This window comes from Solanum lycopersicum, chromosome 4, assembly GCF_036512215.1.
Source record: "Solanum lycopersicum chromosome 4, SLM_r2.1".
Classification (NCBI taxonomy): domain Eukaryota; kingdom Viridiplantae; phylum Streptophyta; class Magnoliopsida; order Solanales; family Solanaceae; genus Solanum; species Solanum lycopersicum.
Genome location: NC_090803.1, coordinates 62,626,573 through 62,651,694, shown reverse-complemented (window position 1 = coordinate 62,651,694; position 25,122 = coordinate 62,626,573). Strand labels below are relative to the sequence as shown.

The 25,122-nt window shown below is 29.8% G+C and overlaps 2 protein-coding genes and 1 long non-coding RNA gene across 3 annotated transcripts; 1 reads left to right on the top strand and 2 right to left on the bottom strand.

Annotated features, from left to right (window-relative positions):
- The first annotated feature begins 805 nt into the window (after positions 1 to 805).
- On the top strand, positions 806 to 3,153 carry LOC112941383 (uncharacterized). The gene is made up of 2 exons (XR_011220882.1): positions 806 to 1,130; positions 1,621 to 3,153. It is a non-coding gene; the product is annotated as an uncharacterized lncRNA (long non-coding RNA).
- Positions 3,154 to 4,878: 1,725 nt separating this feature from the next.
- Positions 4,879 to 13,796, bottom strand: LOC104647152 (uncharacterized). Its single transcript, XM_069297343.1, has 9 exons — positions 13,261 to 13,796; positions 13,070 to 13,168; positions 12,818 to 12,859; positions 12,609 to 12,738; positions 12,402 to 12,503; positions 10,507 to 12,244; positions 8,704 to 8,846; positions 6,345 to 6,511; positions 4,879 to 5,570 (listed from the first exon to the last, which is right to left on the bottom strand). Exons 1-6 carry the CDS (start codon positions 13,594 to 13,596, stop codon positions 12,168 to 12,170), a joined length of 786 nt encoding a protein of 261 aa, XP_069153444.1. The 5' UTR covers positions 13,597 to 13,796; the 3' UTR covers positions 4,879 to 5,570; positions 6,345 to 6,511; positions 8,704 to 8,846; positions 10,507 to 12,167.
- A 2,607-nt stretch (positions 13,797 to 16,403) lies between these two features.
- Positions 16,404 to 20,233, bottom strand: LOC101246341 (uncharacterized). The gene is made up of 6 exons (XM_004237921.3): positions 19,723 to 20,233; positions 19,525 to 19,623; positions 19,190 to 19,231; positions 18,934 to 19,063; positions 16,765 to 16,866; positions 16,404 to 16,676 (listed from the first exon to the last, which is right to left on the bottom strand). The coding sequence occupies exons 1-6, from the start codon at positions 20,017 to 20,019 to the stop codon at positions 16,612 to 16,614; spliced, it is 735 nt and encodes a 244-aa protein (XP_004237969.2). The 5' UTR covers positions 20,020 to 20,233; the 3' UTR covers positions 16,404 to 16,611.
- Positions 20,234 to 25,122: the final 4,889 nt, after the last annotated feature.

The following is a 25,122-nucleotide window of genomic DNA, read 5'->3' as shown; positions in this document are numbered from 1 at the left end:
AAGCATAAATAAGGAATTAAAATTCCCTGCAAATCATCATTAAAGTTAAAATAAATTTGTTTTGATAAAATCATTTATATTCACGCAAGTATCTAAAGTCCGCTTTAGACCATATGCTTTAAAATTTTCAATTTTGTAAATATTATATCAAGTCAAATAATATCACATAAATTGTAAGTCAAACTGAGAGTAATATTTAGGTAGATTTTTATATTTTGGAAATACTGAGACTTTGTACTTGTTATTAGTTCGGCCTGCGTTGTGATCGGATCCCACAATTTTTAAAAAAATAATGAGATCACATTGATGGGCAATTCATTTTTCCAAAAAAGTTTAGATTTGCATTATATAATTTTTTTTTCTCTCTTTCCTTTTATTCTAAAAATAAATTCCTTTGTCCACTATAGAAGACATGAATTCTTAATGAATTATATTTACTTAGATTTCTTGTCATACTTACGTGTGATGTCTGGTGATGGATCATGTGAACGAGTAAGATGTTGTTCTTTTGTTTTTAGAAAAAGAAATATAACAAACACACTTTCTTGGAAAATGTTGGCATCAACTTGAAAAATTGGCTATACAAACAAAATCACAAGCCTAATTTTTGACTCAAGTGATATACTTATTTGAAGACCTCTCCACCCCCATCTGAAAAGTAAGAGGGTACGCTGCTCAGTGACAGAATCAGAAATTTTTACAGCGGTATCCAAAATATAAAAAAAGTAAATATACAAAGTAGGTCAAAGAAATACTTTTGACCTTGCAAATATTATGAAATTTTCCATTGAAGGAAATTTAGATAAACCCTTTACGCTCCTGGCCTTTTATCTTTGTCCTGTATAGAGTGACGAAGCTACAAGTTTATCTATCAGTTCAACAATTTCGATAACTTTGATCCAAACTCTATATTTTATACTTAATATAAATAAATAATATATTCAAAATTTAATAAATTACCTTAGAATTTTAAATAATAAACCCAAAATTTTAGCTTTGTCAAGATTTGTGTAAGGTTATTCACTCATATTCTAGTCACATGAGTAGGTTTGACAAGCAAAAGGCTCTAACCAAGATGTTAACAAACATCACATGATAAAGAATGAGAAGACAAAAGGCCAACTCATAAGGTAAGCATTAATATTATGTGTGTCTATGTGTGTTTTTTGTTTTTGTTTCTTTGTATGTTTTTATCAATCTACTTTTTATTTATTTTATGATAGTTTCCCCTAATGATTTCCTAAGACTTTAAAAAACATATTTACGTCCGAATACATGAATACTTGTGGTGTCTTAAAATGATTAGTTGTGGAAAGAAAGTGGTCAATTATGTCAACAAAGTTAATTGATCTAGAAGCCCTATTGTTATTTCTATGCATGACCTAATTTAACACTTCTTAAAGTTTGCTACTTTTTTTTTTTTTTTTCATTTGTGAGTGTGATTCTGACATTGTTAAGGTAATATTTGCACTTAAACTATAGCCACTTCGTAGGTGCAGAATTTAGGAAAAAGTGGTCAAACTTGAAAGCACAATTTGTAATTCCCATTTGCATTTTGTTCTTTTTGGAATATCTACAAGTTGTACTAATTTTAAGATCTGATTGATGATCGTTAATAAGCTTCCAAATTTAAACGAGCATAACCCGGAGAAGAGCTTCTTTTCTACCGAACATGGCAGTTGGTGGGGTGGGGTAGTCTTCTCATGCTCGGAACTGAACATCTGGTGTGTGGATAATTTAATCTGAAGGTTCACTAATGGTAAGCAACATTTAGAGGAATCTTGTTCTGATATTATGTAAGGAAATGAATATAGAGGCTAGCTCAACCACAAAAACTAGCTGACAACGACAAGGTTGCCCAAGATTTATTAAAAGAAAAAGACTCAAATATGCTCATATATACCATGTGTGAAAAACTTTGATTATCTATGTCATTTCGTTTGGAAAAAAGGCTCATTCATATCATTATTTGTTAACTAAAATGACATAATTGAACAAATTTCTTAAAGGATGACATATATGATGAGCCTTCTCTTAAAGTTTGATGACATATTTGAATCTTTTTCCCTTTTTAAAAAAAGATTTAATTAATGACGTGGCTGGATCAGTTATGACCACATATAGAAAATAATTTTGCAAAATCAAAATTGTTTTATGTTAAAAACCAATTACATGGATTAGTCTTTTCTCAAACGAAAATAATATAAATAAGCTAAAATATTAACGAATGATATAGATGAACCTTTCCCTCAAAGTTCAATGATATACTTAAATAGAACATCTACATACTCATCGCAAATTTCCCTTTTCTATTTTGTATTTCACTTTGATAGCAATAATTTGAGAGGAAAGTTTAACTACACTTTCCAAGTTAAGCAAGTGAGGAACTTTGATAGGATTAGTGTAAAATAAAACCTAGAAATTGGCTGGTAGATATTACTTACCAAGTTAAATCAATTGAATTGACACAAAATGGTAAAATGTGATGTATTGTGGTAGAATCAATCCATAAAGATAAGTGCCATTGATGTTTAAAGAAAAAAGAACTAGTGTCACACCACACTTTGGTTGATATTATTTTGATTCATGACTACTTAGCTAACACAAACACATTAAAAGTCCAATCAACTATTTTATTTTAGTCTACCCAATCTTCCCATGTACTAAGTATACCTTCAAAAAATTAAAAGGGCCAATTTTTATGCTCCTTCTTAATGACATCTGTGAGAGAGAACATCAACTCATCTAATCAATGGTTACAATTTGATTATTTTTTTGGGTGGGGCAAGGTGATAAAGTGGTGATTTTATCACTTATCCAGCGTCATTTACTTATGCTTTTGTAGTTTTTAGTATATACTTAAGCTAAATCAGATGGAATTTGTCACGTTTTAAGTTTGTGGAAGGCCAAAAATAATGAAAATGAAGTGAAAAAGAGATAAATACTCAAAATCGAAACGGTGAACCTTGCGATCAATATATATATATATGAACATATATACATAGAATAAGTTTACATCATTGAGTCTAGATTCTGGATTACCTTTGGATTGCCTCGTATACGAGACTCTTAATTTTCTCCTTAGTTGGCGACAAGTGTAAATAAAAGTTGATACTTTTAATGTTTGTTTTCAATCTTTTTCGAGGTTGTCAATATCTATCATTCAATTTGTTCACTACTCTATGAATGGTTCAAGATTTAGTGATGTTGAGATAACCTTGGTCAATTCTTAGAAAATCACTCCAATTCTCTTTTCTATAAAGAAAAAGTTTAATCCAACAGCTTCACCCACTACTGAAATGATAAACACAAAACACAGCCTCTAAAAACTCATTGATGATAAAAAGCTTTGGGCAAAAAAATGATGCATTGATTTGGACTGAGAAAAAGGAAGGAATCTTCTAATCATTTCAACTTTAGAACTCAAAAATAAAGAAAAAGAAAACTCATCCCTCCCCCCTCAATCTTCCCCTTTAGTACTTGTCATTTTCTGATGGATTTATGTAGTGCCTTTCAATTCAAATTCTAATCCACAAAAATACTCTCGTAAGATCTTCAATTTATTGTTTTCAATGAAAAATGAAAAGTCTACCCTCTGACCCTATTGTGGTGCAGTGGTGGGACTGCTCCACCAGTAACCAGAGATCTTCGATCCCAGGGTATGGAGAAAAATCACCACCAAATGGGACATGCAGTCCGTGATCCGGATTTAATCGGAGCTCCTTGGGAAATCTATGCTCTGGAGAAAAAGTGGTATGGTCACTCTCCATCAGGATGGCCTTTCAGTGAAAGGAAAAAAGAATCAGAGTTTTGAGGTTCAAGTGGTCAAAAAAGCTTTGAAAAGATATTCTTAAAGTATTTTCATGGTGGTCCCAAATCAGCCTTAAACTCTTTTAAGTTTCAAAGTAAATGTAAGATACAATGCTATTAATCAACAAAAGAATCCAAAAAATAAACAATCTAAAATACTTAGGCTAGGTTCTACCTAGTTGAAATGATGTTAAGCATAGCTAGAATATTGATCAAATACATGTAAGCTTTGCTTTCAAGCTTTTTTATATGTACCATATTCTCAACAAAAAAATGTCTAATCATCAAGTCAAACTTTAATTAGTGCATATCACTAGAAACTAGAGTATAGAGTCATTACATAGAAGAGGAACAAATATGTCATATCCTTCCTAAGCCCATTCCACTCAAACCAACCAAAGGAGAAAAATGATTTAAGTACTACACAAGCAAACATAATAGCAAGTCTACATCATCCACATGGGGCAAAAGAATTAAAACAAGAAAGAAAGCTAAAAAAAAATATCATGTTTTGATCAGTTAACCATGACCAAGCAACATTCAAATCAATTATTTGTTTTTCGGTTTAGTTGATATAAACATGATTGCCTGATAACTATCTACAGGAAAGTTTGAACTAAGCATCAGATGTAATGACGATAAGCTCATGCAGGAGACTCCAAATTGTCCCTACATGATCAGGTTATTTACAAGGAGCAAATGTCATGAAGCATTCGAATATTATCTTGACAAACTTTGCATATTCAAAGACTTACATAACTCCTTCAAGTCGAAAAGAAAAAGTAGTTATCTAACTCGATTATGGAAGTCAATCGAACAAAATATTTACCCTAGGAATTCCAGGTCATCTCCTCTCCGCTGAGACAAGTAGTGTTTCCCACATATGAGATGATACGATACAATGTAACCCAAGGAAAGGCTGTCTGTAACTTCCGCCTCAAATGCACCAGAGAACATAGATCTTGATGCCACTCTGTTGAAATTAACGTATATATTCTTGGTTTTTTAGTTGTTCAAGAGATCTCACACATAACATGGCGATGCAGGTATAACTTTAGGATGATTATGTTGTTTCAATCACCATTATCAAATTAACAAATACAATAACAGTCGTATCTCAGACTCAAACAAGTTGGGTTTGCTATATGAATCCTTACTGACCATGTTACTCTATATAAACTCATCGCAAATCAATATTATTCAAAGTAATAATAATACTACCTATTAGAAAAGCAGAGGATGTAAAGTAAAATTGCCAACATCATTAAAACATATTCTCAACTAAGGTATCACCTATACAGATCTTTTTCTTCCATTGCACCTTATGTTTTACTAGATCTGCATGGATCCCAAGAGATTGTATATACTTAGAGACAACTTCATCCTCTTTTATTACCTTTATTCACCATGGTTTCACATCTATGGACTTACACATTTTGTGGTTGACGTGGGTCACAACCAAATCAATTCAAGGCGATCTTCTCTAATTTATCATTGATGCCTTACTTGAATCTTCCTGCCAACGTGATCACTTCTAATCTTGTCTACTCTTGTATAACTGCACATCCATCTTACATTGTATTCTTTGAGCATGCACTCATTGATGAACATTGATTTTAGTTAGCAGTTAACACATATTCACAAGGGTTGTAGCAGTCATCTCTTATTCAAAGAAGGCGCTCCACTACAATCAGTATTCAGGGGCGGACGCAGTGTATACTATGTGGATTGCCAAAAACCCAGTAACTTTGGTCCAAACCCTGTATTTTATTGAGAATCCGTTAAATATATAAGAAACTGTTACTTGGGAACCCATTACTAAAAGTAGCAGCAAAGCTCGAAGCTCTTTGATGAGAGTTACAGTTCCCCTGGAGCACTATAAGTTTCTTCTATTTTCAACAAAAAAATGCCGATCTTTATTTTCTCTCTCTCTTTCGTATTATTTTTAAAATGGTAAGAACCCATAAATTTTAAATCTTGGATCTGGCTATGTTAGTATTGATGAATTTTTGTTTCATTAAGTACATACCCCATGTGAATATGTAAATATATCGTTGCATACATAGTATGCACAAATGAGATATGAGAAACAACACAACTTTATCAATCACCATAACATACATTTGTCTTTACAAATAGTAGAAGTCAAGTCATAAAGGAAAAGAATAGTTGACACTACATATTCATTCCCATATGCCGAAAATACTAATCAGGAAGTTAGTTGATTCATTCTCCCGCTTGCAATTTGTCAGTCTCCTAAAAATGACATACTATGTGAAATGTAAAAAAAAATATAATAGGACGGCGACCCATCAGTAAGCACACATAAAAACCAAATCCTTATCAAGGCTGAGAGTTCCACTTTGTGGGGATTCTCAACTATTGCAATTAATCCAACATTTCATAAGGTTTTAATGAAAGAGAGAACTGTATAAAACCAGCAGTAGATGTTTATAAATTAATAAAACTAGTCTCTAAGGCTAAAACATATTTTCCTTGTGTGGATCTAAATAACTTGGAAGCGGAAGAGTTACCTCAGTGAATCCAAGATATCTATTTCTGTGCTTTTTTCTCAAGTGGCGGATTTACATTGTTTTGTTGGGAGCAATTGCCATCCTCATCTTTCTAAATGCTTTACGTGTGCCCTATTATTATTTTTTCACTCCATATTTGATCCTTGCCCCCACTGAACTATCTCAACCTACAAAGATGATGCATCTGATTAGCTGCAATAAAATACTGATGATACCTTGTATGACTTTTACTACAAAGGAATTTTAAGAGAGAAACAAAGGATCGGTAGCTTTTGTAAAATATTACTGAGATACTGTATAGTGAATCCATAACATGTAGGACTCTTGAGCTTCTGTTATGAACTTTATCAAAATAAAAATGTATCCTGTTTGCTCTTTCTTTATATTTGTTTTTCATTTCAGCACCCTTTATGATTATATTCTATACACAATTGTGTTGCCATCTTACAAAGTAAAATGAGATGGTCCAAACTTTTGCACCCCACCCCACATGCATATGAAGCACCAGCTGATGAGAATAATCTCCCAGTCTTAAATTCTATGATAAATGACTTAATTGAAAACAATCCATCCTTCCCCCTTTCTCATCTTACACGAGTCCTGGCTAGTGAGTGAAGGATGATGTTTCAAAGCACCACGAGCAATCTCTATAATTCAGTTACCTCCAAATCCTGCAAATTTCTCCCAAAACTCAAGTCTCATATAACTCCCATACTTGAAGCCCTCCTGATATGTTATGTTTTCAACTCCCACAGACTCAAGATCCTGCATATATTCGGAAAAAAATCCCGAGCACACATCTCCACTCCACCTATCATCTCTCAGGCTAATTTTTCTTCCATCCAACCTTAAAAATGCTACTACTTCTGAAGTCTCTTCTTCCCTTCATGATATTTCTCAATAAGTCACGAAGGAGCGCTAATGTAATGATCCTCGGGCTCCCTACCTTGTCCACAGTTTTTGCTATCATCCCTCCACATAGCCTGCTACTTAGTCTCAAAACTCCACATCCTTTTTCCCACGATGCCTTCTTGAACAGTCCGAGACTTTTCACCTCAACTCAAGTCCCCTTTTTTTTATAAGGTAAGATATTAAATAAGAGGTAACAAAGTGGTATAAAAGGAATCAGGACTCATACATAGACCAAACAGACAAACTATTACTCTTTCCCTCCTAACAATTGAGGAAATCCATGTAGTGGTCTAATCTAACTAACAGATTGCTATTACACCAGAAAGAAAGATTATGCAAACATTGATTTTTGACTCTAGAAACATGAATCCTACTCCCTTCGATGCATGCTTTGTTCCTCTCTGTTTTCTTAGGGAAGTGACGGTTTCCAACTAACCAAATTATGATCCTAACTTTCTGCTATTAAGTTCCATACAAAATTCCTCTAACCTCTCCAGATTCTTGTCCTATTAGTTGGTGTGCGGAAAAGTAACATTTGATAAATGGGAATTCCCTTCCTCTCTTTGACAAGTTCCTCCCTTGTAACCTAGCTAGTATCTTCTCAAGTCTCAACTCTATCAATTATATTAAATTCCTCCATAGTGCGTCTTTGTACAAACCTCCAATTGAAAAACCTACATAGGTGGTAGCTAGGGAGGTAACCAACTCTACAGTTGAACATTTGAGGTAGTTGTACAATGGTGTCCACCTTCATTTTCTAAGGTAAATCTTGAACTCTGACATATGAGGATCTGTCATAAGTACGTGAGTTGAGAATCATCAACAATACATCACCAAATACTACTCATCATCGCGATAAAAGATTAAACCCAGTTCTAAAGGTTTCAACATGAATACTGCACATATGAATTAGATTAGTTCTAGGGGCATTGCAAACTTCATAACTATTAAGATTACACATTTTTTAAGTGAAGAAGAAATAGGATTATGATGTAAGGAAATGCGAGTAATAATCCTATGGTTAAACACTAAAAATAACCCCCTTTGAGGGTATCCAACCCTCAATAAGAAAATTTCTGTTTTGATTTAAAAGAACACTAGTCAACTGCATGCTTATGTCGATGAGATGAGCATGAAATAATTCAGCATTTGATGGATCCTCCCTGAATAGGTTTAATACGAACGAATTCAATGAAGATACTCAACAACGGACTAAAGAGATCCACAACTAACTTAATTTGGATTCTTTTATGGCTATATATGACCCTTCTTCAGAAATTATCTACGATTGAATTGAAAAAACCAAACTCACTCAAATTAATTTTTGTGAAGAAAACATTTTTAACAACATCGTAGCAGGTGTGGTAAATTATCAGAGCGTGGTGTATTTTTGATGCACCATACTAACAAAATGGAGGTGAAAACTGAATAGCAAGAGAGTGATCACCACTGTGGAAGTGGCATCCAAATGAACACTGAGTGGCTTTAAGACCTTCTCCGCCACCTTGCATTGCAACCCCATCTTTAATTACCCTCAAGCTATGCATGCAATTCCTCCTCAATCTTATTGCACATGATGCATCCTCGTTTCTGAACCAGGGGGGAGGCTGTTAAAAAATGCAGTTTGCAAGGCAAACAGCAAAGTTACTAGAAGTAGGGAGCAAAGTTTAGGAGTACATAAGGGGACAAGGTCTGTAAGGGCTGATGAAGGATATGAGGAATGGGCAAAAGAAGAAAGGGGTGGAAGACTGTGCAATATATGGGATTCTTAAAGATCTGTTGATTACATTACTGAAAGGTCCAGATTGTCTCCTTTTGAACAAATTAAAGATCAGCCAAGTGCAATAATCCAGGGTTTGAGATTAAGAACTAAATTGAACAAAAGTGCAAGTTGTCCTTCTGAATATTTTCTTATCAACACCTACAAATTGTACCCGCTCAACTTGATCTATAACAACAACAAACCCAATGTAAATGATCTAGTCTTTCAAAATATTTCTAGTTCCCTTTCTAACTAGATTCATTTAGTAAGGAGTAATCATTAGAAGATAGACAACCATACATACTTGTTATGTGTTTGATTTGTATCTTTTAAAATCATGAATTTCCATTTGAGCTGAGACTCCTGAAGGTAATTTTTGAAGTTATATCTCATTTAAAATGTTAATGTGCTTAACCGGGCCAAGGATAAGTTGGCATACTACTTGAGGAACAAAAAGAATTGAACCACCAAGGTCTCAGATGTTTAATATCTGCATCAATACTCGACCAAGCTAGATGTCAGAGACCACGAGAGGAGGAATTAGAGCATGCATGAATGGAGGACTAAGAAGACTCGGTCGATTCATAGAAATGCATGATATCATAACATTCCTCATCTTCACCTCCATCCTAAGCACTTAATATGTGTTGAAGAAGCTGATGGACATAGGCTTGCAAATATTGAGTAATGTACCCTGGTAAGGGTGGGAATTGTGTAAATATTGGTAGCTTAATCCTAGTATATTCATAAAAGTATTGACAGCAAGTTACATCTTGCAATACTTGAGCAATGCAAATAATTTTGATAAATAAGGAGGAATTAGAAGATCCTTCCTTTTGGAGCAGAATTGACGGCTAGGAAAGGTAAAAACAACAATTACACCTTGATCCCAAACTAGTTAAGGTCGGCTATATGAATAATCTATATCCATTCCATTGGAGTTGGGCTGTTCCATTATACCACTCAATTGTTTGTCTTATAAGGCAAATTAGAGATTCTCTATATCTGAACCAATCCCTAAACTGGTATACAATCTCTAAACAAACTTAAAAGACTCGTATCAAATACAGGATCTAACATAAATATGTAATTAGCGACTATTTTAATCTAACCGGTGCATATTGTCTCTGTTCATCACAATTATTACATGGATTTCAAGAAATTGGAGGTTCATTGAGACAAATTGCTTCCCTGTGATTTTAAGTCTTCCTCATGCCTTTCTTTTTACAACCATGATTTCAGACTATGCTCGAATAATTTCACGGGAAGCTTGTCACCTACCACCAACAACAACAAATACCAGAAACTACTCACTCTTAAGCCCTCTTAACAAACAAAGTTATTCCTCCCATCCCCTACCACTGCAAAAATATACACAGGACCAGCACAACTCTCTATTTGTTCAATTCAGGGCATTGCTATTATACAATTACATTAGTGAAAGTGTAAAATAGGAATGCCATTAAAACAAAGGAAATTAGTAAGTACCTTCAGAGTTCAGTCAGCGCAATCGGAGCCCATTGCACCTCACACTGTAACGGCTTGCTGTGGAGGAAAGTGGCTATTATTGCTGCTTTCTTACGTCTCTTATTTAATTTCATATAAATAAAATTTTGACTTAATTGCAATAGAGTGCATGTACAACACTAGAATTGCCAATTGAGTCCTCGTGAGTTGCAACTAGGGCCTGCTAATTTTAGATGGTAAACTTTCATATATAACTAATGAAAAATAATTAATTACTCTCCATAGTTATAGTTTGATAATTATAATTTGTAGCAATATATTATATGGAGGAGAGACGGGAGCAAAAATGGGAAAGAGGCAAAAAAGAGGGAAAAAGAGTGGGAGAAAAGTGAATGGTATATGTATATTGGTTGGATAATTATATATTATACATATATATTTGTATATATGGCAAGAGAGATAGGGAGAGGGAGGAGAGAGGCAAGCGAGACTGGGAAAGGAAGGAGAGAGGCGAACGAGAGAGGTCAAAGAGTGGAGAGAGGTGAATTGTATGTGTATATAATTGTATATTATACATATGCATTTGTATATATGGCAAGAGATTGGGAGAGGGAGGAGAGAGGCGAACGAGATTGAGAGAGGGAGGAGAGAGGCGAGCGAGAGAGAGCATAGAGTGGGAGAGAGGTGAATTGTATATGTATATAGGTTAAATAATTGTATATGATACATATGTATGTGTATATCCTGACGAATTATACATATACAAACGTGACTAATTATACAATTCAAAATCAACCCACGCAATTAAAGTATAATGTTAATCGTGAGAGGTAATTATACCAAACTATAGCTATTTTAGTAGTTAAATAGTATAAATTTTCTTAGCCGTGTAATTTTCCCATTTTGGATTTAGGTGAGTTAATGACCTGCTAATTTTATTAACTCGGGCTATTTCATTGGCTTAATTCAAACGGTTTTAGGAAAGGATTGATATGCGATTCAAAATTGATTCATAGTAAACTGTCTTAATTATTTCTTATTTGATATGTTATATATAGTCATAATATAAAAAAAATTCAAAAAAGTTATTAGATTCTCAAACAACATAATTGGAGCATTACAATATAATATGGGGTTCGTTATTAGTGATCAAAGAATTAGAATTGAAATGAGTCTAACTCTTGACTCGATACTATATAAAAATGGATTTTGAGCACAACTCAACCCAAAAACTAAGTTATTAGGAAAAAAATTACAAAAATACATAACAAGAACAGTTGCCTATGCCTTTTTCTGTTATTAGACTTCTTAACCTATGACTTATCTTTTCCTATTATAACACAAGTAAGTAGGAAGCGTAATAAACTTTTTTATAAGACAAAAAATATGGATCCAATTATCAAATATGTCACATGTAAGAAAGTACCAATTGGTCAATTTGATGTATTGCCAATATTTGCACATCGAATTTAAAGCCAGGAGAAACAAATCGAAGGCCATAGTTCTGTAACTTTTATTACAATAGCAAGGCCATAGTTCTGTAACTTTTCTTATAAGGTCTAGAATTTTTCTTTTTATAGAGAGTCAAAAAGCTTAAGTTATTTAAAGCCATATTATTTTTAAGAAATTAAAGATAGACATACTTCCCAAAGGAGGAGCTATCATATAAAAATGTAATTTCATCAAACTTGTTCACTTGTACTAATCTCTTCTTGCACCTTCTCGATGAAACTAAGCATGCTCTCTAATCCTTTCTCATCTGGAAAAGAAAAAGATGGTATTTGTCATTGTTGTTAAACAACAAAGGCTACTTCAAAAGGATTCCAAACCGGACAATTTTAAAGAGTCCGAGCAACACAAGAGAAAATACATTAAAATAAAGTTGAATGAATTAATAGAAATGTCAAGAGGTTTACCAAATCTTGGTATAGTATGGCCCTTAGGATGATGAATGACCACTGGATCAACATATGATTCCAAAAGTTCCATCCCATACGGCTTCAGGAAGTCTTTCTCACCTGTAATATCCAGTGAATGTAAGTGTAGAATTTTCATAAGTATTTAGTTTTAACTCAGAAACATATATACAAAAGTGTTTGATAATTTGTAGGGACAGAAAGTACCTAAAAAGTGAACGGAAGGGCATGTAATTGCTGGTGAATAAGCTTTTTCGGCCAGTGATTTAATCTGCATTTTCGCACCTCCAATTATGATCAGATATTTTATTTTGCGAACCTTAGTAAGTCCCACTCCCTGCCATTATCACACCAAAAATAACCATGGATAAGTAAGAAGAGGAATAAGATTGTGGTTTAAAATGGCTAGTGTTTACCTTATCCTGCAATCCACGCAATGCTCCAGAAAGAATTGCCCCCTGAATCGTATCAACAAACAGAGAATACTCACTACTCAGTATCAGATCGTGCAAAGAAAGAGAAAAGAGTCAACTCAAAAAAATTCAGAATCAAGAAGAAAAGCAAGAGAAAATAAAAAAATATCGAATTAAATCAATATCAATTTTTTTTTTCAAATTTATATCAAAGCATCCAACTAAAATAATAAGCAAAAACAGATTAAATCATACCTGGGAGAAACCAAGAAGACCATCGAAAGGTCCGTGCTTAATCATACACTCTTGTATATAATCAAGACACTTATCAAAATTCTCATACTCATTCAATTCCTGTATTTCAAAACAACAACAGTTATAAAATAAAATAATTTTTATTCTTTTATTTGAAAATTAGCAAGAATTAATTAGGCGTACAACGCAACCTTATTGAACTGGTACCATTCATAATAAGGAGGGTCAAAGATGCCTTCAACTTCAGATTTGCCTTGAGATGGAAAAGGCGCATCAACAAAAACTAGATCTAATTTATCCACAACTTCAATTGGCCATTTATCAAATATTTGCTTCTTCAAAATTTTCCCACTTGTTCGAAACCCATGAAGGCACAAAAATCTGGGTAATTTCCTCTGATTGGCGTTGGCAGTTCCTTCACCTGCCATGGTGGCGGCTGAATTTGTCATATTCATAGTTTTCCCGTACATTTTGCAGCTACTTTTGGAGAAAATTTTGGGTAAATAGTACAGTATCTGCTTACTCATAGAATATGTTCTATTTTTTTGAAAATAGATTTCAAAATTTGTAAAAAGAAAACTGGGGAAAAAATATAATACTGATTTCTTTGTAAAGTTCAAAATTTATTCCAAATTTTTGTATTTTATTTTTTAATAAAACAATTTATTTATGATCCTATTTAATTTTCTATCTACTTTTCGGTTATATGATTAGAAAAAGCATGTTTGTTATGATTCCTGAAGAGATTGTTTTTAATATGTAAAAATAATTTAACGAGTTAGAGTAGCTAGTAATTATGTTATTAGTAATTTTTTAATTAAAATATCATGTCATGGTATTAGGAATATGTATTATCTAGTTCATTATATTCTGTACCAAATTTATGAACTCTTTTATCATTCGTTTTGTTAGTTCTTAGGAGTATAAGTGATGTTTCATGCTTTTTTAAAAAAAAATGAAAACTGAGATCATGTTGTAAATATAAGTAATATCCCATAAGGATAAAGATCCGGTCAAGTAATGTTTAATTGTCTTATAGATTTATGTCGCGTGTACTATATAATAATTTATGATTAAGATCTATTTAAATTATATATTCATTCTAATAATAAAAACAACAAAATCGTCAATTATTTTTATTTTTTAACCATCAAATAAAATAATTAAGAGTATCCTACCTAATATTTTCAAGGAAAAAATAAGACAGCGGAAATATGCGGACTTTCTGATTTTTTTACCTGCCAACCTCGTACTTGTATTGAATTTTTTAAAATTAATACTAATTTTAAAGAACACAACACTTTTGAAGAATCTGATTAAATATATTTTCATAATTATTTGAAAACCTCTAAATAATTATTTTTTAAAAATGTATTATCATGTTCTTAATTAGTTGAATTTTTATTTATAATTCAATGGTGTTTTTAGGTTTGATCTATTTTTGGAGATTGCTTCAGAATTTGGAGAAAGCATGTGTGAAATTACTCCCAAAGAAGTTAGGCGGGTAAAAAGTCAGGAAGTTCGCTTATTCTTGTCAATGTTAAATTTTTTTCTTGAAAATATTAGTTTGGGTACACTTAATTGCTTTATTTGATAATTTTAAAAAATAAAAAAGTTGACAGCTTTATTGTTTTTATTATTATAATGAGTATATAATATAAATGAATCTCAACAATAAATTATGTTATAGCACACATGTCATGAAACATTATTTGACCTAACATAACTCGACCGGATCTTTATCCTACAAGAATATAAACCAGTGATACAAGAGAGTAGAATGTGTATATCGTCTTATTCAAATGTCTCTAGATATCTCATGTAATAAATGAAAGAACAATTTTATTTATAGATTGAGAAATCACTCCAAAAATTACCATGTTAAGTGTCATTATACGTAGATACATTCTTATCCAAAATGGTTCATAGAAACTAGAGAATTTATATACATAAATTTAAATAGTTTGTCTATTGAGAATATAGATAATTCACTAATTTAATGAATTTATAACACTCCCTTTAAATATCATAAATAATTAATAGAAGCGTTTTATTTCTAAAAACTAAGGAAAGAATTATTTCCATAACAAAGAACTAGCATATTTTGTCATTCTTGATCATTTGTTAAATATATGTGCACCTTCTCAATGAAACTAAGCATGCTCTCTAATGCTTGCTCACCTGAAAAAATTAGGGCAGATAGAGTAATTAGTTATCAATGATGTCATTATTTGTCTTCTAATTAAGAAAAAAGGCTTAAATTTTCAAAAAGAGATAGTTACACGCTTAAATTATCATAATAATCAATTATATACCTATCTTTTTAAAAGTGAATTTTCTTATCCCCTAAAATTGACGTGACAAAAAAATAAAAAATATGTGCGTCAATCTGAAATTAAAGTAATAAAAAGATAGAATCCTCTTTTCCATTCCCACCCCTCCACACCTCTTCTTCATTCTTTATTTTTCATCAAACTTCTTTATTTTTTATCACAATTTTAAAACATAATTTTTTTTATTTGTAATTAGGTTAATTCATATAGATTTGTTAGTGAATAATCGTATTTTATATATTTAGTTGTTAATCAATTTTGGGCTTGATAGTGATAGCAACTTTATAGATTTGGTGGTGTTAGACAGCGATTGACAAACATTAAAACAGATAATTGAAGGTGGTGAAGAAGAAAAAGTTAATATTGATAATGGTGGTGATGATATTTGGTGTTGAGTGACCAAGAAGATTAAGAATTGAATAATGGTGGTGAAAAAAAATCAACAGTGAAGATGGGGTAGGATATGACATTTTGCAATCAAATGAGAAATTGAAAATGAATGAGATTAATGATGAATAAGATAAAATTAATTGAAAATTAAAACAATTAACAGATATTAATTAAAGTAAAATATAATTAACAAAAAAAAATATAATTTATGAGATAATGTTGACTTAGCGCTAACGTGACAATCGAGTATAATACACCACATAATATGAGAGTGGTATTTCATTGATACTAAATTCACTTTTGAGTTGTTAAAATGTGTAATAGAGTACCATAATAATTTATGGGTGTAATTGTATTTTCAAAATAAATTCTGTAGGACACCATGTCTTTTCCCTTTTTAACTAATTGTAGTTACTAGTAATTATGTTATTAACAATATTTTTTGGAATATCATGTTATGATGTAGTTCATTATAAAAATAATAAATTCTGGTCAACTTATTTTTTATATATATAATTTTACATATAAATTATGTTTCATGTTTTCCAAAATGAAAATGAAAATATATGTTTTTGCAAACATATTTTAAACTATAAATTTCTAAAAAGTTTGAACTGATAAAAGATTTTTTATATTAATATAATCGAATGGCAAAGTGCGGTAAATACAATAGCATGGTCTGGTATTTTTCATTCCTACATTGTAAAATACTAATTACTCGGAGCTATTTTATTTATATTAAAAAAAGGTGGTAACTACATGTCCCAAACGAGGGACTACCACTATTTTTTTTTTTTGAAAAAAAATTATCAAACTTGATCACTTGTTAATCTCTTCTTGCACCTTCTCAATGAAACTAAGCATACTCTCTAATCCTTTCTCATCTGAAAAAAAAAAGAAGAATTAATTAGCACAGAATATAATTAACATTTAAATGAAGTTGAATTAATAAAATAGTTAAAAGAGGTTTACCGAATCTTGGTATAGTGTGACCCCTAGGATGATGAATCACCACTGGATCAACACATGATTCCAACAGTTCTATCCCATACTTCTTTAGGTAATCTTGCTCACCTGTAATGATTAATTAATAACCAGTAATTAATATCCTAATTAAAAAAAATTAGAAAGAAGATTTGATACATTTGGGGATAATAACATGTTGAAGTTTAGCAGCTGCCCACCCCCACCTAAAAATAGGCATGTTGAAGCTATAAGTTTGGATTTTTCTAGCTTATGCTATAGCTTATTAATAAGTCAATTAAAACAACTCATTAACTGCAATTAGTTATGACACCAAAATTTAGGAGTTAATTGGTTGGGCCTGGGGGTTGGAATGTCTCACACAATTTAACTACCTATGAATAACTAATTCTTGAGATTAATTGATATTCATAAACAAATATTAAATATTTCGAAATTAATATACCTTATATCGACCAAACAACTCCTCTTTGTCTAGGGATTCCTTTATATCAAGGCATATCCTCTAAATATTTCTAACCAATATTGACGTATTTATCGATCTAATAAGTTAGAACTATACATTGTGTTTCTCGACATGCCTTTATTAAACAAATAATATGTATTAGTACGAGCTCGGAGCCTAAAAGGTAAAAAAAAATTAACAAAAATTCCAAAAAGGTAGTATATCAAAAAAAAATTCTAATCAAAACGGTAAAATCGCTACTAACGTTGCGATTTATTTTGACGGCGTTAAAGCAAAATCAAAATCACTGCTCGAATAGTGATATTTTTGCAATTTTAGTTATTTTTTAAGTATATCATGCAAAAGCAACGATTTTAGTTTTTATTTATAAAATTTGCAGCGATTTTTAGTTTGTTTTTTTAAAACAATGTTTTAGTTATTTTTTTTAATTGAATTTTCTTTTTTTTTAATTTTATTTATAAAATTAGTTTTTAATTTTATTTAATTTCTTATTTTAAATGCAGCGATTTCAGTGAATTTTTTTTAATTATCAATTGTAAATACTTATAAAATAAAATAATAAAAGAAAAAGTTTCAATTTTTAAAAAAAAATCCACTAAAATTTGTATGTTTTTTTTAACAATTTTTTAGTTTTCTTTTTAAATTGAATTTTCTTTTTTTTTTTTTATTTTTTTAAATTTATTTAATTGCTTATTTTAAAATGCAGCGATTTTAGTGAATTTTTTTTAATTATCAATTGTAAGTATTTATAAAATAAAATAATAAAAGAAAAAGTTTCAATTTAAAAAAAATCCACTAAAATTTGTAAAAAAAAAAAAACAAACTAACTAAAAGTAGCTACATTTGCAGCGATTATACAACACATTCTTTTTTTAAAAAAAAATCGTTGCTTTTGCGGTATTTATTTAAAAATAATAATAAATAACTAAAATCACTGGAAATCATTTCATAATTTTAAAATAAAAAACATTAAAATCGCCGCAAATGAATTTAACATACACAAATAAAAAATTAAAATTTCACTAAAATCGCCGTCTTTGGCAGCAATTTGATAAAAATTACTAAAAAAACAATAACAAAAGTCACCGCCAAGACAGCAATTCCAAAATAAAAATAAAAGTTGTGCAATATCACTGCTCGAGCAACAATTTTACTTTCCGTCAAAATAAATCGCTACGTAAATAGCGATTTTACCGTTTGGTTAGAAAAACTTTTGATATACCCTTTAGAATTTTTATCAATTTTTTTTTGCCCTTTAGTCTCCGTATTAGTACTCTTTGTACTTCAAGATTTATAAATTAAAGTAGCTATTAAAAAAATAATTATTAATATAGTGAATTTATCATTTTACTCCTATTAATTATTTATTATTTATTATGGAGTAAATTAATTAAAAATTTGAAAATTTTTAAGAAATTCGAGTACATGAAAATATATCATCATTTGTTGATTTGTCAAGTTGTCAAGTGGACGTGGTGTTTACTTAATTTCCATCGTTCCATGAAATTTCTTAACAAATTCAATTTAATCGAATCGGCCCAAATTGGCCAGAATCAATAGTTAACTTGTCGTAGTTAACAAAATAAACTAAACGTTTTAAAGAAAAATAATCATATACTACGAGTGGTGTAAAATAGCCAAAGAACAACAATACAACGTGTTAGAATTTTTTTGTAGGAACAGAAAGGTACCTAAAAAATGAACGGAAGGGCATGCAATTGCTGGTGAATAAGCTTTTTCGGCCACTGATTTATTCCGAAATTTAGCACCTCCAATTATGATCAGATATTTAATTTTTGATGCCTTTGTAAGTCCCACTTCCTGTTAATATCACACCAACTTATCATCAATAACTATGGAAAATTTAATAATTATGATATTTACGATTCAAATTTTTACATTTTCATTTTCACACAAAGAACTAAAAACAAAAACTTAATTTATTACCTTAGCCTGCAACCCGGACAATGCTCCGGAAAGAATTGCCCCCTGAATTAAAAAACAGAGATACTCAAAATCAAATTCTGCAAATTTATTTTCTAGTAATAAAAATACATGCAATATCATAAATTTGAAATATGAAAAAAAAAATACTAGTAATAGTATATAGTAGTCTAAATTATGTCTTTCTGCTTTGAAAAAAATATTTTTGAGTGAATAACAGACCTTTTTTTTAAAAAAAAGAATTCAGATACTTCCAAAGTAAATGCAAAAAAACATTGGACCAAATTTTATAACGAACCCCAAAAATGAAGAAAGAGAGAGAAAAAAACTAAAATTACCTGAGAGAAACCAAGAAGACCATCGAAAGGTCCATGTTTAATCATACATTCTTCTATGTATTCAAGACATTTATCAAAATTCTCATACTCTGTAAATTCCTGTATTGAAAAACAACAACCACTAGTTGTTAATAGAAATCGAAGGAAGAGCTATCTGATCGAATCAAGTAGGATTTAATACTGAAAAAATGAAGCGACCTTATTGAATTGAAACCACTCGTAATAGGGAGGGTCAAAGATGCCTTCAACTTCAGATTTTCCTTGAGATGGAAAAGGCGCATCAACAAAAACTAGATCTAATTTATCCACAACTTCAGTTGGCCATTTATCAAATATTTGCTTCTTCAAAATTTTCCCACTTGTTCGAAATCCATGAAGGCACAAAAATCTGGGTTTCCTCTGATGAGTTTTCGAATCACCTACACTTCCCATGGTAGCAATATTTTTTGCAGAAATTAAAATGAGTCTGTTTTGTAGATTTACAGAGAAATTCATTTAATATATATAAAGGTGAAGGAGAAATGTCAGAATTTTTTTAGGCGTGGTTTGGGGAACGCGTCGGATGAGTTGTCTACGGGATTTGGGGCTCGTGGGATATTACGTGACGGTAAAAGTAACCAATCACAATAGATGAATATTACTTCGATAATATAAGTGTAGAAAATTAATACTTTAATCGTATTGGATATAATTTTAAAAAATTATTTCAACGAAGTAAATTGAACAAGCCTTTCCTTTTGAATAGAGATAAATCGGTAAAGAAATTGCAGTAGCAAGTTATTAATGGCGAAATAAAGTAGGATAACTTTCGTATATAGCAAAATAAAAAATTTATATTATATGTTATAGCAAAATTTATATAATTATATTATTATTAGTGTATAAAATAATTATATACAATTTGAATTTGTATAAAATGAGAAAGAGAAGGACAAAAGAGACTTGACAAAGAATATATATAATTGAATCGAATTGTATAAAACGAGAAAGAGAGAAATTAGATACAGTTTGAAAATTGTATAAAACGAGAAAGAAAGAAAGACAAAAAAAAAACTGGACAGGAGAGTATTTTTATTGTATAATTATAAGCGTATATGACGAAAATATATGTACTTGCATGTGTATACACAATTTTTTCACGTTTTATACAAACAGAAACGCAATTTATACATTTCGCTTCTGTTTGTATAAGTGAGAAAGGCGAGGGAGGCGAGCGAGACTTGGGAGGTGCGAGCGTGATCTGGAAGAGGAGAGAGAGGGGAACAAAAATATATTTGTTTATACAATTTTCTCTGCTTTATATAATTAGAAACAATTTTTATACACTTGTGTTTGTATAAAAAGTGAGGAAGCAAGCGAGAGATTTGACGAGAGTGGCGAGCGAGATATTTGGGAGAGAGACGCTTGACAATTTTTTAATAAATGTTTGCTATAAAACACAATTAAATCAAACGCTAGCTACTTTATTTATTTTAAATTATTAATTTACGATTATATATTAGAAAATAAGCATTGATTATTAATTAAAATAGCCCAAAATGAGAAAGAGGAAACGAGAGATTCAGAAAAAAAAACATTAATTTATTAATATATAGATTGTTTGGCATATATATATATAATGAACTAAAATATAGGGAAAGAATATCATGCAACAATGACAATTGTCCGACACCCTACATGCAAAATGACACATGGAGAATGAGTTGTCAAGAGAAAAAAACGAGGTCATATCAGTCAACAATTAATTATTTTTCACAAAAGTTATTAACTTTGTTTTTTTAATATTCAAAATTCATTTAATTCTTTTTTAAAAAAATCACTTAAGCTATGATTTTTAATTTAAAAGTCACTTAATTCAATTATGAATATTTTACTTACAAATTATTTAATTTTCAATTAATTTTTTAAAATTAAAATTTACTTGAATGAAATTCTTTATTTTTAATTAAAATTGTAAAAAGACGATCTATCAATTAGAAGTATCTTATTTTACCTTTTAACAAAATTTAATAGTCAGGATTTATTATTTTAAGAACCTTTAAAATTGGTATGTTTTGTGATTTTTTTTCTGTACTGTGTTTAGTTTGTGTTAATAGGAACATCGATACAGTTTTTTTAAAAAAATTAAGCATAGTATGCTGAGGATGTTTGCTAATTTCTTAATCATATTATACTGATGAGGTTAGATAATTTTTTAAGCATAATATAATTGACAGTTCAAATGGATGCTTATTTATTTTTAAATTTTTTTCTTAGAAATAAAATTTTAATGTCAGTAAGTTTTAATTTTAAAAAATTAATTGAATAGATTGAGTGACTTATTAATAAGTAAAATACTTATGATTGAGTTGACTTTATAAATAAAATATATATAGTTGAATGAGTGATTTTTGAATTAAAAATCAAAGTCAAATGACTTTCTAAGTAAGAATTCATAGTTGAGTGACATTTTGAAAAAATAAATCAGATTTGAATGATTTTTGAGTTAAAAGTTAAAGTAAAGTGACTTTCTGATAATATATATATATATATATACATGCTCTTCTTTTATTATTTTTAGAAAGGGATTCTTCAACTTTTGACCAACTTATATTTTTTATTTATATTATAAAATTAGAAGTTAAAAGAGTGAGTCATTGAACTTGAAATATGGTTTATTTTAATTATATTTACAATTACTTATTAATCTAAACTAATGAAATAAACTTCTAGAATATTACAAAAGTAGAGTGATAATGTACATATCAAATAGTATATCGGAATATGATAGTCTGGCGTTTTTGACTTTCAACCTATTTCTTTTTAGACTTTCAAAATTAGTATACTTGTTGTCACTGCTTAGCTACCACCTTGCCACGTCACCTATCTATTCTTCTAAAAACACGTTTATATATTGCTCTCTCCGTCTAATTTGACTTGAAATAGATTTAAAGGAAAAAAAAATTGTTAATCTTGTGGTTATAAATTAAAGTATGTTAAATGTACAAAAATATCCTTTAATCTTGTGGTCTTAAATATGCCACGTGAAAAAAATTAAAATTAAAATATTATGAAAAAAGAAATTAATCATTAAAATAGACTAAAAAAAATAAAATTATTATTTTTTAAACGAAAGAGAATACTAATTAAGATATTACGTCTTTTTAACTCTTAAGATGGGAATATTTTGTAATTCATGTTATTTATATTTCTAATATAAAAATTCTTTTTGTTTTAAAATCGGTAAATACAAAAATACTTTAATACTATACTAATAAAATAAAGTTAAACAAATATATCCTGATTAATAGTTGTTGGTGGCAATTGCTGATTTGGATTTTGGAGTAGATTTGGTTATTCATAGTGTTATTGATATTAATATTTGTTCATATTTTCCTAATTATTTTTTTATTCTTTTTTTATAACTATTTATTTATTTTAGTAACTAATTATTTTTATTATATTAATAATTCTTTTTTTAATATGTATAATTTTGAAGAAGTAAATAGAATAGAGGAAGCAATTGATAACAGTAATCGATGACGGTAACAGATAGTATCAACTTCCAAGACAACAAACAAATAAATGATATTTATATTTATATTTATAATTTATAATAAAGTAAGTATTTGGCTGATAGTTATATTTATGGATATTTATTGTTTCAGCTTAGTGTGGACCTCGATTATAGGGTTGGCAAAGTTTCTTGCCATCCCTATTTCAATTTCTTTTTGGGCCGGTTTTCGGAAGAATATTTTGATAATTAAATTGGTGTAATTATATATAATTATATTATTTATTCTATTTAATTGAACAAGTTATTTGATTGAATAAGTAATTATTTGGTCAGTAATGAGCAATATGATTAATAAGTATGGTGTAATTACATCTTATAATTTATAAGTAGAGACGATAAATTGCTGGTAAATTATATACTGTAACTATTAGCGGATTACTTTTTGATTTTTTTATTTCTAGTTTTATTTTTATTATATTAATAATTCTTTTTTTAATATGTATAATTTTGAAGAAGTAAATAGAATAGAGGAAGCAATTGATAACAGTAATCGATGACGGTAACAGATAGTATCAACTTCCAAGACAACAAACAAATAAATGATATTTATATTTATATTTATAATTTATAATAAAGTAAGTATTTGGCTGATAGTTATATTTATGGATATTTATTGTTTCAGCTTAGTGTGGACCTCGATTATAGGGTTGGCAAAGTTTCTTGCCATCCCTATTTCAATTTCTTTTTGGGCCGGTTTTCGGAAGAATATTTTGATAATTAAATTGGTGTAATTATATATAATTATATTATTTATTCTATTTAATTGAACAAGTTATTTGATTGAATAAGTAATTATTTGGTCAGTAATGAGCAATATGATTAATAAGTATGGTGTAATTACATCTTATAATTTATAAGTAGAGACGATAAATTGCTGGTAAATTATATACTGTAACTATTAGCGGATTACTTTTTGATTTTTTTATTTCTAGTTTTATTTTTATTTTTTACTTTTATTATTTTAAGTTCTTTTTTTATATTTATTATTTTAAAATTTGTAAAAGTTTATTTTTTATTTTTTATTATTATATGGAGAAACTTTCACATATAGCCACTTCAAAATAATAAATTACTCTCTATAGCTATAGTTTGATAATTACAATTTGTAGCTACATGTTATTTGGAGAAGAGAGACGAGCGAGATTGGGAGAGAGAGGTGAGAGAGAGGGGGAAAAGAGTGGGAGAAAGGTGAATTGTATATGTATATTGGTTAGATAATTTTATATTATACATATGTAATGTATATATGGCAAGAGAGATTGGGAGAGGGAGAAGAGAGGCGAGCGAGACTGGGAGAGATAGGAGAGAGGCAAGCGAGATCAAGAGATCCGAATGAGAGAGGGCAGAGAGTGAGAGAGAGGTGAATTGTATATGTATATATTTGTATATAACTGTATATTATACATATACATATACATATACATATACACATGTATAAATGGTTAGCGAGATTGGGAGAGAGAGGCGAGCGAGAGAGGGCAGAGAGCGGGAGAGAGGTGAATTGTATATGTATATAGGCTAACAAATTGTATATTATACATATTTATTTGTATATCCTGGCGAATTATACATATACAAACATGACTAATTATACAAACTGAAGTCAGCCCACGTAATTAATGTATAATGTTAGTCACGAATGGTAATTATATCAAACTAAAGCCATGATGAGTAATTAAATAGTATAAGTTTGTTTATTCGCATAATTTTTCCTATTATATCTTATTTTCTTCTTGTTCTCAATCTCACTTTACGTGATTCTATTCAATTTTTTCGTATTATTATCTATTTCTTTATGCCATGTTTATTTTTTCACTAGCATACTTTTATTAATATTTTGATTTTTAAATTAAAATAAAATGTATTATTCAATAAGGTTATATGCTTGAAGTTTTTTTTTTACGATTTTTTTTTTTAAATCATATTTATGCACCATATTTTGAATTTTACTATAAGAGTAGTATGACAATTTTTTATTTTGAATTATAAGCTATAATGTATTTTCAAATTTATTTGTTTTAGTAATATTGAATTCACATTAC

Bases quoted from the DNA above. Each gene is read 5' to 3' on its own strand.
- LOC104647152 (XM_069297343.1), bottom strand. From the start codon at position 13,596: ATGAGTAAGCAGATACTGTACTATTTACCCAAAATTTTCTCCAAAAGT. The intron at 12,860-13,069 runs GTATGATTTAAT...GATACGATTCAG, and splicing joins GTCTTCTTGGTTTCTCCCAG to GGGGCAATTCTTTCTGGAGC. The intron at 12,739-12,817 runs GTAAACACTAGC...TGATAATGGCAG, and splicing joins TGCGTGGATTGCAGGATAAG to GGAGTGGGACTTACTAAGGT.
- LOC101246341 (XM_004237921.3), bottom strand. From the start codon at position 20,019: ATGAATTTCTCTGTAAATCTACAAAACAGACTCATTTTAATTTCTGCA. The intron at 19,232-19,524 runs GTAATTTTAGTT...TTTTTAATTCAG, and splicing joins GTCTTCTTGGTTTCTCTCAG to GGGGCAATTCTTTCCGGAGC. The intron at 16,867-18,933 runs GTACCTTTCTGT...TAATCATTACAG, and splicing joins CCCTTCCGTTCATTTTTTAG to GTGAGCAAGATTACCTAAAG.